General features: G+C 42.6%; 1 protein-coding gene across 9 annotated transcripts in view; it reads left to right on the top strand.

Moving 5' to 3' along the window:
* The window catches only part of sox6 (SRY-box transcription factor 6), a 131,934-nt gene that overhangs the window by 58,790 nt on the left and 54,869 nt on the right, over positions 1-18,275 (top strand). For 8 of the 9 annotated variants that reach the window (XM_062384860.1, XM_062384884.1, XM_062384891.1 and 5 more), the window contains one exon: positions 8,090-8,179. The exons of the other annotated variant lie outside the window; for it this stretch is intronic. In XM_062384860.1, coding sequence (XP_062240844.1) covers positions 8,090-8,179 — 90 coding nt within the window. The remainder of the gene's footprint in view (positions 1-8,089; positions 8,180-18,275) is intronic. 9 annotated transcript variants of the gene reach the window in all.

The following is an 18,275-nucleotide window of genomic DNA, read 5'->3' on the forward strand; positions in this document are numbered from 1 at the left end:
CAGGGGAGTTTATATCTGACAGATAAATTGCTGGGTACCCCAAAAAAAATCTCTCCAATGCAAGGTACCCAGTAATTACATTTTTGTCTGAAATTATTATGATTTATTACAGTGTGTGGACCCTAATGATTACCAACATCAAATGGAAATCATGAATTGAAATCAGGTCCACATATTTCTCCTCGTAAAGTTCATCTCCACAAGTGCTGATCCCCTCATCAGCATTGCTGAGATTCCAGATGTAATGTCTGTTCTTTGATAAACCAAACGCAGGCATGCTTTCGATGAAAACCTAATTTGCAAACATTGTAAGGCACTTTTCTTTATCAAATGCTTTATTAGGCTGATTATTATTAATCTCCGTTTAAATAAAATCCTAAACTTCTCTTTGACCTTGTGTGGTCCTTGTTACATTTACAATTTAGCCTTCTTTAATTTAATCAAAGTAGCAATAGCTGCTTTCCCTGATGAATGTTGAAGTACATTGTATAAACAGCGATGCTCAATACGCTCTCTCTGCCTCCCTCTTAAAGCAAAGGAGTGGAGAAAAGCAGGAGTGAAAAGTTTGTTGTGCTATCCAAGCATTTAATGGTCCTAGTTCTTAAAAGTGACCTTGTGGGGTAGACAGCGGAGCAGCACAGCAGCTCCTTCCAGCTGCACACATGGCATCCATCGGGGGCACAATCACGCACAGTCCCAACACCTCAGGCTCGGACATATGTTGAGTTTTATTTCATTCTTCTGACATTAATCCTATTCACCAGCTGTTCTGCCAGCTGCCACTCTCCAGCTTAAGGGGAGATTGCAGTTTTGGGGGCTCTGAGTACTGGTTTATCTTGGCTCCTCATCTCCTCCTCACAAAGTTGTGATTGGGGTTTTTTCCCCTCGCTCGCCTCCTACTTCCAGGTTCCTTGAGTTGCACACTCCCCTGCAATCTTTCTCTCTCTTTCAACTTCTTTGCTTTTATTTTTCTCCCTCTCTAATTTGTGTAGATAAAAGATGGTTAAAGGCTGGAATTTGATTTGGAAGATTTGATGTTTTAGGCATTTGCCCTCTACAAGTCCTGTTCCTGCAAGACATTTTAAAAATAGGCACAGAATATTTATTATGTACATTTATCCCAGGATCTGAGGTAAAGAAGTTAAAGAGGTTAGCATTGATTAGGCTTTAGCACATCTCAAATTCACTTTCTAAAGAAAACATTCGGGTAAATCATCATACTGAAACCCCCTCGGTCTACAGTCATCTAACAGCATTTCTGTAGGATTAGCCTGGACATGGCTTACGCCTGTACAGTTATGATTATTGACATATTGGGTCTGACATATTTCACATTTATGTGCATTGTCTAGAAGCATACTCAAGTGTTCTCAATGTCATTTCTGCTGAAGTACGGCCGTGGGCTCTGTGAGCAAGGGCCGCAATGAATTGATCATTGCTCACTGCTCACTTTAATAATTCAAGCCTGATTGCCACAGAGTGCCGCAGTAAAATGGATTGGGAGAGGTCACATGCTGCTCAGCTCAAGAGGTGAAGCCTCTTGGGGATGGTTAATTCATATATGCTTGATAGACACATGTCCTATTTAGAGAGGTCATGGTGCTGTGTGTGTATTCGGCTTCTCAGAATGGCCAGGTCAACACGGTGGGATTAACACGCTGGTCAGTGCAGATAAAGGGGAAGGATAGGGGAGAGGTGCCTGGTCACATGGGCCAGCGCGTTGTGCTGCCCAAGGAAAAAACTAAATCACTCAGAAAAGTTACCTGCACATTGCATCTGTTTCTCCATTTTTTAAATATCAGAGTCATGTGCTTTTATGTGCTGAGATCCTTTAGTCTTAGCGCTACAGCCTTCGGTCTCTCATGAGATAGATATTAAAGAAAACACAGAAATGCATTTAAGGTGCTCTGTGGTTATTAATTTGTATTACACTGCTGATCTAGCATTAGGTCTCGGTTTAGATTTTAGAAATCCATCTTAAAAGAAAATACTTGTGACTTCTCAGAGAAAACATTGTCTCATCCCTTGGAGAGACTGACACCGGCTGGTGGCACCACCTCCGATGAAGCACACCTCATCTTGGTTACCTAGAGTGTATTTATAGCAACAGTTTTTTACATGACCAAACAGGATAGACTAACGGTGACTAACAGAGATGTTCACCAAGTGGAATAATGATAAGGTGTCAGCCCACCACGAGGTGCAGGTGCTCCACAATACACAGAAATGTCTCAAGGAGCTGGACCTCTTCATTTATGCATGCCAGCACTAGCAATTACATTTTTTTAAAAGCTGGATTTATTTAAGTGTACGAAAAAAATCTTCTGGAAACGCTATAGGTTATTAAAACTGTTGACAACGAGGAAAAGGCAATTGCCTGAAAATGAGCGACAATGCACTGTTGTGCTTGGAATGTTTTTTTCCCCCCTCATCTCCCTCTTTAGCGTTTGCATTGTGCATCATCACCCGGGTGTGTAACCTATTGCGTTCCGATTGCTCCCTTGCAATTAGTGCCCTTTTTGTCCTCACTTCAATAACGCCATGATTATGGAGACTTCAGGAGTATTTGCAGCATCCAGCAGCTGTTGTCTCAGGGACTACCGGCTGAATGACAAAAACATGTTTTCTCTCTGCATTTCACTTCCCTGCCTGCCTCTTGTAATTATTATGTTTTATTTGCTGTGATGATGGGGTCTTGTTTTTAGTGTGTCTGTGATTAAGATATTCAAAGGATTCTTTGGAGTGTGTCACAGTTATTTTCTTTTTTATCAATCTCGACTTTTGATTTGTTTCCCGTGCAGTGCAGACGGGAAGGGAAATTAGACATCAGCCTGTCGTTGTCTGCCTGAGATCCTGAGTTTTATCTCTGAGATAGACATTTACGCCTGAATCAAAGAAATATACACTCACACCGAAAGCTCGTGAGACGTGATCTTTTTCAAAGCTATTAAATACATTGTAGTTTGCTTTAGGTTTTAGAATTCACATTTCACATGTGTAATCACATCGTTTTAAATTAAAAGCACTAAACTTGTCATTTAAATAATTTATGATTATGAATTATCAAAAATAATAGTGATTTGTCTAATCTTCAAACTAAATAACTGGTTATTTCTCATCCGGTTGCTTTCATTGTAGAGCCAGTGTGTCCAGATTACACTAAGAACCAGGCAACAATCATCAACATATTATGATTAAACAACTTAATTTCTCGATTTTATTTTTATTCTCAAGTGGGAAAAGGTTTTGTACATATTTATTGTTAAATATGCAGGAGCCATATTGGCTAAGCATTTTTGTTACCCACCATTTTCCAACAAATTGTGTATGTAATATTGGCTCATTTCAGAACCATTGATTCGGGTTAACAACACAAGACAAAAGTGCACTCTAGTCTATAGTGTTTAAGGAATTGATTGTTAGTGGTGCGTCATGTCTTATACAATTCATGTTGAGTTTTGTACAAATGTAGTTTTTGTACAGTGTTTTGCTGTTTCCTGTTTTTACAGTGCATTTTGAATTGCCCAAAAAATGTATTTATCTACATTTTAAAATCACGCATTCTGTTGTTTTTTTACAGATCTTCCTCATACATCGAATCATTTGTATAGGTTTTGGTTCTGATTGACAAAAAGTTTTAAAATATGTGCTGCACTCAAGCTTAAGCTTGGTTAGAGACATCCCATTTATTTTATTTCTCAGCCCCACACTGAAGATAGTATTGTTTCACTAAATAGGCATGTGTGTTCTGAGGCGGATGTTTTGTATATGGTCAGTGTCAGTTGATCATTGATCTGGTAATTACATGTTTCCCCTTGAGGCTGAGATAACTGACATACAAGGCCAATGCTAAAGGGGAGGTCTTTTAGTGTGTTACCCATGACTGATGGCTAATTTGACTCTTCTAGATGGCCCTCTTTTCCCTGCCAACGGCTTTTCAACACAACAAACACTCAAACACAAGTATCATCTTTCTCCCGGGAGAATAGTGCACACAGGGAATCTCAGAATGTGGTGGCAGACAGTTGAAACATTTTCATTGCTGACAACACAGGGGTAATAAATCACCCACTGCTGCATGTTGTAACAAACCATGTTTGCGCTTTGCAGTGGTCGCGGCCTTTTGAAACATGATGGGTGTTTTCTGGCATCAACGAATCTGATGAGATGAAACCTTTTAGAGATTGGAAACATTGATCTGTAAAAGCAAAGATGGACCATTGTTTGCTCAAGCAGTGGTGGTGTTATTTGTGAACTTTGATATATCAACGTACTTCATATCTCCATGCAGAGCCATTTGGAAATTAGCGTCATTAAAGTTTAAGATCTGCTTTATTACCGACCAATCCAATTCCAAAGTGACAGGATTTGATTTGTTTGGAATTGTGTGTAATTGAGCTTTTCGACAGTTTGCAATGATCGCTTGAGTGAACTGCTCTGTTTAGAGCAGCAATGAAAAACTGAAATTTGCGACTTGCGAGTATATTTCACTAAAGATCAAATTTAGATGTTTTGGTTTTTTTTAAAGGTCAAAGATATGTTTGATTGCAGGATTGTGGGAGCCAACTGTGTAAGAAAAACAGACAGAGAGCAGAAATCATAACAAATCCATATATTTCCTTCAGGACTGTCAGCGAGTCAGTCGGTGCAGATAGGACAGATAGTTTGTGGCAACCTGCCTCTAAGCCTCACTACTGTGGTTTATAGTGAACATGATATTCTGGCAGCCCTGACTGCCAGGTGCTGAAAGCTTTGTTTATGTCACACATCAAGCTAGAAACATTCTTTTGTTGAGATTTATGAGGATCATTAGCTTTGTTTTTAATACGGTAAAAAAACAAACAGCTGTAGCCTAATCTAGCCAACTAATCTGGGCTTCAGGTGTCTCAATCCCTCAGCCTGTTCGCCCACATTAATACGATCACAGAATACCTGCATAGGAAAGCTGTATACCACAGATGACAGCCCTGATAGGATAAAACCATTAAATCTGGCAGTTTTGAATCAGCAATGACTATTCAGTTTCTTCTGAGTGCCACGTTAAAACTGTAAAAAAAAAATCCCGGGACAGGGTTCAGCGCATTTTTGCAGCTGTATAGCAGCAGCCCGAGAGAAGAGACAATGAGACCCAGACAGGCTTAGTAGTCCAGAGACCATTCCTGTCTCAATGGGAACCCATCTTGGACACACACTCCAGTAGTTTTGTCTTGCATGTTGCTATCTGTGCTAGCTGCAGAGCGGAGGGGGTCCGTGCCAGGCTAGGGTCCATAGGGACCATTGGAATCGCTGAGGCTGGAGGAAGTTGGTCTGGGTCCAGTGGGGCGATCTGGGCTTGGTGACAAGCCAAGCTGTCTACTGCAGGGACGCTGGGAAAATGTAAATAAGAGCCTGATAAGGGCTATTGTTTTCATTCCATTCTCATCCCAGCTGAATGGCCTGCTCCCCAGCCACACAGCATTTTATCTCGAGAGGGGGAGGGAACGCAGTGGGAGGGGTAGGGGTGCGAGAGATTTAAGAGCCCCCATAGGAACATAAAAATAAACTCACTGGACTCGTCTCTTGTTTAAAGTAATTCCCCAGTAAATGTGATGTCCTACTTTGAGAGGACGGGCGTGTAACTTAGTCTTTACGCTACAAACTAAAAACTTCCACATTAAACGTCTTAAATAATTATGATTTCCTCTCACTTTCAAATCTTCCAGCATTGGATATCTGGTGGAATTGGTGTGAATATGCTTTTCAGATAATAAATAATTTGTTATTTTATGGTGAACAGTGTGCATCAACCTGATGTTCTGTGTGTCAGAACCTGACAGTAATTATAATGTTGATACTAACCAGTGTTTCCATTGGCATCTATAATTTCTCCAGAGAAAACAGACTCGAAAAGAAACTGAAATAGCATTCCTCCTATTAATCTAAATTCTTCAGAAAAAGAAGCTGTGGAAGGGCGCTTTGAAAAAAGCCAGACATCTGACTCATTTACTGCTCGCCGCGAATGCGCCTGCGCCAAAGTTGCTCCGCTTTCACCAGATCCATGTTTGGTTGCGTGTTTTGTCCACGATGTTTGAACACTGAAAGGTGTTCGAGAGTTATTTTATAGACTAAGCCAGGTCATTACTCACCTCTCCCAGGTGGAAGGCAGGGAGGACAGCGGTGCATTCCAGCTGTAGTCTCTCCTGTTGGAGGACTTGGCAGGTCGTGTCTGGCCCAGCGGAGGGGATGGAGAATCGAGGGAGCGGCGGCTCTCCTGGGAGGGAGGTGGAAGGGAGGGGGAGGACTGGAGTAGAATGGAAGCTGGCACCATATTATCTCCAACAGTTGGTGCATTCCTTAATGATCAAGTGCTGGAGCAGCATCTGTGATGAAAGTGTGTGTGTGTGTGTGTGTGTGTGTGTGTGGGAGCATATGTGTACATATCAACATATGTTAACTGTGTTTGTTTAATTCCCCTTTACACCACTTTAAAAATAAGCCTTTTCTCTTTGCTTTAGGGGAGAAAATGTCATGCACTGATGTTGCTCTATCTCTCTGAGGATTATGATGTGAAAGGAGTTTGTTGTTCCGGGAGAGGAAGCTGTCTCACCCAGGGGTGAGGCGCAGGGAAGAAGAGCTGGGCTCCGCTACTCCCCCTTAGCCTAAACCCCCAGTTTTAAGATCTGTGATCTTTGTGTCATGGAGGGAGTTAACACACACAAAGACACACACACACACAAACACACACACACACACACACACAGCCCTTTCTCTCTCCCTCGCTACGGGTCAAGGGGACAAACTGTGAGTTGGGAATTGGAAAGTCAATAAAGCAGAAGTAATGTTATAATGACCCCGAGCTGAAGATGTCCTGTCGACCCCCATCACATTGGAGGAAGTGGACAATCAAACAAAACGGTCACTCTGCTTGATCCCTCTGAAAGCCATCGCTTAAACAAGGCCACGAGAACTACTGACCCCGAGTTACTCCCAGTTCCTCTGAAGTCAGTGTGTTTGTCAGCGAGAGCAACAGTGTTTGGTTTGTGGAAGCAGAGGGCAGGAGATGTTACAGCAGGATAAAAAGGAATCACCGCTTGTATACATTCTACACTGTATAAATCTCCTCTGTGTTTAGTGTCAAGGATGATTATTGTGAAAATGGAAAGGTCGAGAATATTGCGTCATGTGACATTTCTCATTTCTCTGTGTTCATGTCAAACACGCACGGCAGCTGAGCAGAAAAGTTGCAACATCGGAAAAAATATTAGCATGCTTATGAACTGTGTCCTCTTGTTTTAAGGACTATGTTTATAAATGATTCACTATTAAAATAATCATGATTGTGCCCTGTGGCCTCGTGGTGATAATTGGTCTGTTCCGGTTTTTGCATTTTTCATTTAAATCTAGAGAAACACTGATATCCTCCTCAGGCAATACACGAAGCCTGAGGACAATTTCTATAGGAAAACGGGCGTTTTGTATTCATAAAATAATAAGAATGATAAATGTTCACCCACTGCACGACTGGACAGCTCACGTCTTGATCTGGTTCAGATTGGAGGCAGCTTGTGGAGACAGTGTCTCAAGGTGGACGGGTGGAGGTTTTTCTTCAGCGGCCGGTGTTTGATGGGAACATGCTGACCCCTCAGCGTCAAAGGGACGGTGGAGGCCTGGCGCGTTCCTTAGCAGCTACCTCAGCGACAGCACGGCAGATTGCAGCCATTCCTGCAGCCATTCCTCCTCTGATTCATTGTCTGCTGGACAAATGTTAATTGTTTTCATCATTGGCAGCTATGTGAACGCTTGGACGTACCCAGTCTCACTGTTTTGACTCCCACCTAATGTGTGTCTCTGCCCTTATACGCAATCCCCACAATGTCCGCTCCTTCCTCACTCCACCCTTAGCTCATCTCTCAACAGCCAGACTGAGTCTCCTTTCATGATTGCCTTGCAATGCCTTCAATTAAATGACCTCTCTTTCATATTTCATTTTCATTTAGTGATTCATAACATTCACAAAAAAACAAATAATCAAAAAATCAAATTCCATGAACACCATTCAACATTTTAAAAGGCATCTAAAATAATAAAATATTTCTTTTCTTTTTTTTAGAATCCTCATGCATGGAGACACTCCTCTCTAAAGAATGGAAAGAGAAGATGGAGAGGCTCAACACCAGTGAACTTTTAGCAGATGTAAAAGGTATTACTACAATGACTGCATCAGACAGAGCAGATCTACCACACAAACACTACTTTAAGCCATGTTAACAAGTCCCTCATTCCTATCTGACATACATAAGCTATGTGCTGTATAATCTCAGAAACAGCCTTGTACTCTGAAATAGAACAAAGGCCTTTGGCTGCCCTCCTCATTCATTTCTCTCCCCCCCTTATCTTTTGTTGGAATGCCAAACTCTGTCCAAAGTGCTGTCTTCAAAAATTCCAGCTCCTTTAGACCCATTCGGAGGTGGTCTGTGCTTGTCAGCAGTTTATTGTTGTTGTCCCTCCGGACGGCCATGAGCCCCGGCTACTCTGCTCTGGCGCATGCGGAGCGTTCATGCCGCTCTGGTAACTGTTGTAGCCAAAGTGTGCTCGGTGTGAACAGAGCACGGCTGAGCTGAGAGGAGCGAAGCTGCTCTGAGACGGAGCAGGGACGCACGGACTCGTCTCCCCGCTGAGCCGGTGTTTGAGTGAAATGTCTCGACTCTGGCAGTGAACGCCCTGTGCAGCGTATCAAGTGCAGCACAGCACAGCGAAACTGACAGCTCCCCCAAAAAGATCTGTGTTCCTGACAGTGCAAAGGTGGGCCGAGGATGGGCAGGGCTGCTGCTCAGTCCTTAGCACTGACTGTTACTGAGAGCTGCTGTGTTTACACAGCTCAGGGAAGCACAATACCAGCTGGCTGATACCACCAGGCTGTCACTGGATCCTGCGCTCTCCCCTTACACATTATCCTCAAGGTTTTTTTGATTTCTTTGAAAAACCGTCCAGACAATATGAACTTGGTTTAATCTCGATATAAAACATATTCTATTCAACCTGTAATTAACAAAGCTGCCAAACAAGCACATTTCTGCGGCTGTGCAGATGATTTTGATCATTTGCTTAATTGTTTCTCTTTTTATGAAACCTTCACAACATTCATAAATAAAACTAGTGTTTTGTTTTGATTATTGAATTACGCTTTCTCCACTTGGAGAGGAGCAGAAAAAAAGGCAGTTGAATATTCTAATAAGTAAATTCATTGGCAATAACCTTAATGAACCCAAGGATAAATCATTGCTCTGTAGACTAGATTCATTGTACCTGCCCTGGTACACTGTATGCCACTGTAGATCAAAGTGCACTGGGTAAAATGTTGAAAATGATTTAGCCTTTTGAAAGCTGGTCTGTTAAATTACAGGAAGGGCATTTCTTCTGATGAATGGGAACGGGAAGGTTACTAGGTGGTTTGTAAACAGGTAGGGAGTCTGATAATAAACACTATGGCCTCTGTGTGTTGATGAGTTATGGAGACAGTCTATACACCACAGTTACCTCCTTCTCCTATCATAGTGGCAGCCCTAGATTTTTAATTAGCATGCCATTCCATATGACTGTAGACATTTCAAAGGGCTTCTTTGTGCGCCCCCTTACAAATGTCTCTCTCCCTGCGTTTGATGTCTGCCTGATGTAAATACGGGCAATTAAAAAGATGCCCAGGGTTGGAGACGCGCAAGGTCCACTTAATTAAAGCACAAACAAAGGTACCGAGCAGAAAACACCTGATGATTAAGATCTAAAGTGTCATGATGAATCAGAGGTCCCATTAATTGTTTGGGGAAAATAGGCACAAAAGGCAAACATGCCTGTAGTTTCTAGACCAATAAAAGAAAGTAGAGAATAAAGACCGACATTCAGAGAAACACGACAGCACCTACTGGCAGAGTGGCCTGGGAGATCGTGTCCCGATCCCTCACCGATTCCTTAACCAATTATCCCGATCACCTGGTAGGCTACCTTCTGACAGCGCTCCGTCAAAACCTTGAAAGACGAGCAATTGTGTTACTGCGGAGGGAAGTGCTGGAATCTGACTGGTGAGGAAGTCATTTTGTCTTGTTCTTAGTCAAAATGCAAAACAATAGGTGTGACAGAGTTCGACCCGAGGCTCTACCCATGAAAGGGAAGACATTCTTTTGCTGCCGCTGTGTCGAAACATGCCCTCAATACTTTATCCTGTTGAAGTGAACACGCACGTACAGTAAACAAACAAAACAAAACAATAGTATCAGCAACATCAGGGATTTGCTTTTCGAGGTCTGCTAACCCAACCGACCATTTACCCCTTACAGATGGTTCGTCCATAATTATAGCTCATTGTAATGTGGGTGTTTGGCTAAATAACATGCTGTTTCCGAGGTGAAGACATGTTTTTAGGTTTTAAGAGTCAGTAGAAACAAGAGCAATAATCCAGTGGAGGCAGTGGGCTTAAGCCAGACATGTAGAATGGTGTTGTTAGGAGTTAATGATTTCAAATCTCTGTCACCTCTCCTCGTATGCTGCCACGGCTTAGCATCAACGGGGGCAGGCAAAAAAGGAGAGTTTGTGAAGGAGCATTAGCAGCGGATTTCTTTTCACCAGTCAATTCCAGGGCTGTTTGTTTTCATACCTGAGCCTAGCTGTCAATCTGTAGGAATGATGAGGAGAGAGATGAAATCTCCCGAACAAAACCACAGCGCAAGAAAGGGAGGCCAGCTGGAAGGGCTCCAAACCGCAGGAAAGTAGCAGATAATAGGAGGCAAGGTGCAAGGAGGAGTGCACGAGGGAGGGAGGGACGCGGAGAAAGGGTGAGAGAGGGAGAGAAAACGATTTTAGACGTGGATACTTGAGTCAACACTTATAATTATATAGCTCAAAGAGATGTTTCACTTGATAAAAAAGCAAAACCTGAATACCTTATGATCCCTTTATATTATTTCAAAGCATATTCTTATATACAGAATATAAGAATATATAGGTATGCAAATATACATTGTGTCAAACATATATATATAGTACATAGTATCCTATAAAGCTGCTCTCTATTGCATTCTTGCTCCGTGCCGGCTCTTTGAGCTTCACACTCAACAGAGCTGTTTAAGTTTCCCTGCTGAGTGCCAGTCTCCCAGCCCCCTGTTGGTAGGTGGTGATGGTGGTGGGGTGGGGGCTCAAGCATTTACTCAAACTCAAGGAAAATATGTAGTTACCAAATTGGAACACACGCCGTATTCATCGGAATCGGAATTTGCTAAAGAAAATAATATATAAATAAGTAAAAATAAGTGAGAAGGGGGGAGAGAGAGAGAGAGAGAGAGAGAGAGAGAGAGAGAGAGAGAGAGAGAAAAAAAAACATTACACTGGCGAGCATCGAAAAGGCTGCCTGAGTCCTGAAGCAGGAAAAATCAGGACTCTTGTGCACAGTCACAATCGATTTGAGAACGGTGTCCACGTGACAGTGGTCGGGCTGCACACAGACGGTCCTGTGGCAGGCAGATAAGTGGAAGCTCTTTAGGAGGAGAACACAGGGCGAGGCAGGGCGGCAGCTGAGACTGATTTGATGCCGGCCCTACCTGTGCCGGCTTCACCCCTGCACCGACAGAAAGGAGTCCACTGTGTGAACACAGAGCCCATATTGTTCAGCCATATGGGTGAGCCTCAAAACATGATTATTCACTTTAAAATTTAACTTTATTCTTAATGGCTTCCATAAAGCCGGGGCTTTTACGCCACTGGAGATACACTGCACAATATCTGTGCACACACTGACTTATGCACCTTTAGGAACAAGCAGGAATTCTGTGCTTGCAGATTTCAAATGGCTTTTATATTCTTGTTTTACTGCATACTGTATTCGAATATTATGTATATTAAATTTACCCAAACATACAAAAACACTCACACAAACAGCACAAAACGGTGTCTGTCCAGTTGCTCCAGTCGAAAATGCCTCTGTTAGCATTTTCTCCACAACACTTCAGTCAACTGTTTGCCCTGTGCACTCAGGTGAAATATGAGCCACAGTAAATCATTATTCCTCAGGCCACATTTACCAGATGAATGTATGAGAGTGTTGGACTGTGTGTTTTTCTCCTCTAATGAATTGAGGAATTTAGCTTGTGGCAACGGAGGTAAAGAAGGCAGTGCTGTGCTTGTGTGTGTGTCTGTGTGTGTGTGTGTGTGTGTGTGTGTGTGTGTGTGTGTGTGTGTGTGTGTGTGTGTGTGTGTGTGATAGGAGGAGAACTCTGTTGTGGATTATATCCCAGTGGTTTGTCATGGGTAGTTTGACTTAAAGAAGTATTTTCCATTTCTACATCAACAAGCGTATTAATTATGTCTTTATTTGAAAAAATGTTGAATATTTACAGAGCTGACAAAAACAATCCTTTTCACTTATGTAAGGACATACCAAATATATTTATAAGCAAGAAAATTGTATTTCAGACCAATGAAAAGCTGCTGAATGTCTGACCTGCATTACAACTAAGAATGTAAATTAATACACATATATAGTATGCAGATATGAAGACTTAATATACTCTGAGCAGATGCAAATATCTACATTTTACAGACAATTCAAAGGACATGCAAAGTGCCCGCAAGGTTTCAATAGCTCTTTTAATTCACACTTCATAACAACTTTACTTTCAACTGGACCTTCTGCCATCGCTAGCACAACCTCCATTATTGTATTATGCAGTATGACCCTGTGGCCAGTCTTTCCTCAACAATTCAGACCAGCTTCACCAACCACCTCTTCTCATTATATACATTTCCTTTTATGGGAGAACCCATCCATTATAGTCCAAAAATATTCAGACTTTCTCTTTTTTAAATCTGTAAATTCTTCCAATTACATTTCTGCACTGACCATTACCTTTTATTTCAGATTAGTGATACCGATTTTGTTTTATTTTGAGGGTAGGGTTCATACACTAACTATGCTTTATCACTGGAGTACTTAAGTTGGTACAATATCAGTTGTTATTAAAGTATGCTGTGTTATTATGTTCAATTCATTGGCAGCTTGTAAATCTTCACACACAACACATAAAAATATAGTTTCAAAAGCAATTTCACAGATAATGAAGCATGACAGCTTTCTTGCAGCTTCTGTTACAAAGGGCAAAAGCTTTGTGTTACACCTCTAGTTAGTTCAATACATCTTCGTGTGTGTCAGTGGCTTGACAGCTCGAGGACTAAGCAGGTGTTCTCCTGCTCCCCTTTGTGAGAACCTGTGCTGGGCTCGGTCGCCTTTGCTTGGCATTCAGCAAGTTCAGTCTATCGCCCGGGATCTGGATTAAATCCCCACAAAACACAGGCATTGTTGATACATTTATCCATCAAAGACAACAGTCTCAAAGTCTTTTGAAAGATCTCTTCTGCACAGTCTAAGGAAACAAGTATGCCCTGCTTTGATTATCAGCTGTATAGATAAGGCCAATGAATAAATGTTCAGTGAAAAGATTGAGATAACATCTAACTCTTAATTCACTTCCAAGGTTTTGCAGACAGTAAGCTGTTGCCTTGATCACTGTCTCACAAGCTTTACACGCTTTGTATGTGGGGGACCGTGAAAACTGTGTATGGTTTTTATCATTTAAGGACACAGGGGTCAGACTCATCATCATAAAGGCCATGAGAGATGAATCAAAGGACTGGAGACCATCTTTGTTTTTCATGTAAAGATCCTCGCTATATGCGGCCATGCACACATGCAGTATCCTCAATGGTGTCGGGCTCTCTGGTTTGTCGCACTGTGTTACACAGTCAAAGAATAATGTGTTTCGCTTATTGAAAGAACAGAAGTTAAGTTTCCATGTGGACTTTTTTTTGTCTACAGTGTGAATTTCAGGGTCACTGGCATTCCCTGTGGAGAAATCTTTTCAGGTCGAGCCTCTATCCTGGTTTTGATGAAGTACCTGTCCCATGTCATGGACAGCCAGTGAAGTGCTGGGGCTTTTACATTGGCATAATTATACAGAGGAGTGAAGCTTCCTCTATCATCAAAATATTAGTCTCTATCGGTGTTGGGCATGCACAGCAGTGGAGCCACAGCAGATGAAGTGTGCTTTTATTAATAACCACTCCACATGCCAATCAGGGTATTTATTAAAGAAAATAATTTGCAAAGTCATTAAAATGATTATAATCCCATCACTTGGTACTTATGTATGCAGATACACACACACACAGATAGACATAAACATTTACCATAAGAGGCTTATAATATCACTAGTACCATTAGCATTTCCAAAAAGCAAAGAGCTGTCTCAAGCACATGAGTTTTAACCATTTGAGAAGAAGGGACTTCTTCAACAAGATGATGAGCCGTCTCTCTCGTAGCGTAAAGGAACGCTGGCTAAGAATCGCTGCAGCCAGCAGATGATGTGCTTGTGAGTCATTGCTCATGCTTGTTAATGCGGTTTTATTGGCAAGATTAACAGCTTTTATATCATGGCAAAGGCAGCACGCCAGGTAAAACAGCTGTTGTTCATATTGTCTTGGTTGCAGGGCATGGAGACATGTTAACACCATATTACTGGAAACACATTATGGCTTTGTAGTGCCGCCGAACAAGTGTGTCTGGTAGTTAAAAAAAGATACAATAAAACTAGGCCCTGTTGTTCTAGCCTAGTTTATAAATTTAGATCTCTCATATGATGTGTTTTCTGACCAGTCCAAATAAATATCACAAAAATAAATTAGGCACAAAGCTTGAGTTTCATGCTTTTGTGAAGCACTTTAATGATGAGCAGCAAAATAAAATCTTTCTATTTCTTTTTTTTTTTTTTTAACTAAAGAAGGTACCAATAGATGCCATTAGCTGCTACTCAATTGGCTCTTTGTGCTCTCCACAGAAAGAATAGACAAAGGGTCAGATGACCGCACCAAGTTCACACACGTGAGCATTTGCTCAGAGGCATGTACCTATTATCGATCGCAGCAACACGCAACGCGCAACACGCATCTGTACACACTCATGTCTGCATTCACACACACTTTAAGAGAGAGCAGAGAGGGAGAGAGAGGGAGAGAGCCTGAGCACACACGGCATTCGAGCTATGTGCGGTCTGTGTGTGGACACAGCTAGGTACAATCGTAGCATTTAGACCTAAGTCCTAATTTACTTAGGATGGGCTCAGAGCATATGGAGGCATCCACAATGGCCGACTGATAGAGAGACAAAGAAATTCCAGTCTTCAGGCGTTAAAATACTCAATTCAGATCTGGTCATAATGGCTCAGCTGTCCTAACCAAAGGAAGGGCAGAGAATAGGGTGCCTTGTGATTTTCCCCCTTTTCACCCTCACCCTCCCTCGCTTTTCTTCTTTTTTTTTTGTGCTTGAATCTTTTATCTGTGTTATTCACTCGGGACTCTTCAAAGTAACAAGCCTCCTTCTTTTTCCCCGGTACTGGACTTGGAACCCAAATTAGAGACTGCTTGATTAGAGCAGAGAGGAGGGAGCCAAGAGAGAGGGAGACGTGGGTATTGGACAGAACAAATCGCACCCCTACAAAGTGCCTTTTATGCAAAGACCCCAAGGCTCAAATGCCCCCATCCCTCCCCAAGCAACCATGGCTCTGCTTGTTTTCCTCTTATCATTTATTTAGTCACCCGTTGATGTTTTCTGCCCTACTTTGTGACGTTTAAAAGAGCCAGGAATCTCAAAAGGTGAAAGCTGAATAGGCTGAAACTGAACAACACCGCTTTACCGTCTCCTCGTCCTATTTGTCCACCGCGCATCTCTGTCAAAATTTAACACATTGGCCTGAGGAAAGAAAAACTCGTAGAGTGCCAACACAGCTTGACCGCTCACTCTTGGGGGATCGTCTTCCTCTGTTGGGCTGGTATTGTCCTACTGAGCCTCAGTCGGCTAACAGGAGGATGTCACAACATGTTAGGTCTTGGCCAGTTTATGTAGCGCCAAGGCATCTCCGGGCTGTCTGTCTGCCATCGGAGGCGCAATGTGAGGAGACATGTTAACGGGCAGACCCCGGCCCCACCGCTGTTAAAAGCCATGCAATATGCAGGAAACGGCCTCTTTTGTCAGCAGGTCGGTTAGACACAGACCACAACGCTCCTCTTCTGCACCACCCAATAAAAGTTTTATCTGGATTTTAAAGCTGATCCATAATTTAAAGCAGGAAGAAAGAGATTTTTACACTTAGCAGTCAACAAAAAACACATGCGTCTGATGAGTTTTCTACCAAGAAGAAGTCTCTTCAAAGTGAAATTCCTCCACTGTGTTTCCATGTTTAGGTATTTAGATGCCAAACATTTTAAATGTTTATCCTCAGCATTCATCACTTATATAAACATTTGTTGCTGATATTTCAGCATCGACTAAATAAATGAATTCATTACGATTAAAACAAGCGGAGAGGGCAGACCCAGATCACAGAGGGCACTTCTGGCTTCCCACAGTTCAGCTCAACATCACAACAATGGGCCCTCTGTTAGTATTCTTCTGGTGTCCAGGCAGAGCTGAGCTCTCCACACTCAGTCTAACCCATCAGATCCTTCTCTGGCCACAGTCATGCACTAAAGGATATACGTGCTGAACATTGCAGCGGTGACACTCCTTAACTAGTGAGTGATCATCAGAAATGTGTGATTAGACAGGTTGAGAGGGCATCAGAGAGTCCAGATGTTTGGTTCCCAACTCAAGGTCACCTACGCTGGCCTCGACGCCCAATGGCCTTCACCTGGATGATTATTTCCTTTCTTTTTTCCCCCTCTTTTCTCCATCTCTCTCTCTCCATGTCACTATTTATTTCTCCAGTCCCTCCCTCCTTTCCACAGCAGTATTGATAGCTGTGATTTATTGTGACAACGACTGATGTATCTGTAAAGGCAGCTCCTTCATGGACACAGCCAAAGGTTAATAAAATTGGTTCTGATTGTATCAATTTTACAGATAAGCCATTCACAACAAGGGTAGTCGGGTGAATAAGAAGTCAATTCAGGGCTTGGAAAGTGCACGCAGGCCCAATGAATAGCTGCTTTTAGGTGCTTTTTTTTCGTTAGGAGGATAAATGGAGAATTGCAGCTCTCTTCTGTTGCAGCAGGCAGCGGAGGCAGAGTGAAGCGAACCGAGGTTCAGACGAGCGTGCCAGTAAATTGCCCTGAATGGGTTCTGGAGGCTGACAGGCCCTATTAAGACAAACGGCTTTCCTCATCGGAGAGATAAAATAAATCAGGTGTTTAGTCAAATTAAAATAGTTTGAGTCGAGAGGGCCCCTGGGAGCTCTCGGAGAAACTCAAGACAGATGTGGTCAGAGACGAGCGGAAGACACCCAGGAAAGAATTCAGCTCCTGCTGGCCCCAGGCCAGACTTCACTGTACTGTTATCTACATCTCTCTGCTTTTATCCCTCTCCCTCTCTCTTACTCTCTCCATCTCTTCTGTTATCCCTTCTCTTTTCTTGTATGTTCCCCCCGATCAGCTTGTCACACAGGAGTGTAGTGGGAGGGGAGTGAGTTACTGTCTAGCCTCTCACTGGCAATTATGTTGGCTGTGTAAGTCAATGGTAGGATCACTTAGCATTGATTAGGCGGAGGGAGAGGGCGAGTGCAGCTGCTCTGTCTATCGCACAGTGTGGACATGTGACAGTGGACAACAGTAGCCTCATTGGTCTGTCACTGTCAAGAATGCACGGATGATAAAATAAAATCTGTTCACTGATGATCATCATCTGACATTCAGAGGCTCTTTTCGCTGTGTAAACATCAAGTTCGCTTATTCCTTTGAAACTGAAATCTGTGCAGAGCTCCTTCTCAAATGTGTTACTGGAGCGGCCACATAATGAAAACTTGCGAGGTTCGGAGGGCCAGTACAAACACTGACTTTCAACACTTTCTTTCTGCTCACCCCTGGTAGCCTGACATAATCTGCCACCTCAGTTTGACAGCGCCCTGCAGCATTGGGTCTCTGTGCCTGGGAACAATTCCTTCCCCCTTCTTCCTTTGAAAGCTGTGAACACCAGCTCCAGTAGAATACACAACTCGGGGCTGTGTGCGACCTCAACACTTTCCAGTGAATTCACTGCAGTTGGTTGCTGCCTAAGTGGTTTTCTTTGTACAATATATTGTGAACAGTACAATGGCCCGATACGATGAATGTTGTGAGCAGCATGGTCACTTTTCTATATTTAGTACTATACAATGACCTCTGCAGGCTCTTACAAACACGTGCATCCTGGTCATTTAGTTGTAGTCCATTGTGAAACTTTTGTGTGTACTATATTTTTCTTCTTAGGTACACATAATACATACCCG

Source organism: Platichthys flesus, chromosome 1 (assembly GCF_949316205.1).
Source record: "Platichthys flesus chromosome 1, fPlaFle2.1, whole genome shotgun sequence".
Lineage (NCBI taxonomy): Eukaryota > Metazoa > Chordata > Actinopteri > Pleuronectiformes > Pleuronectidae > Platichthys > Platichthys flesus.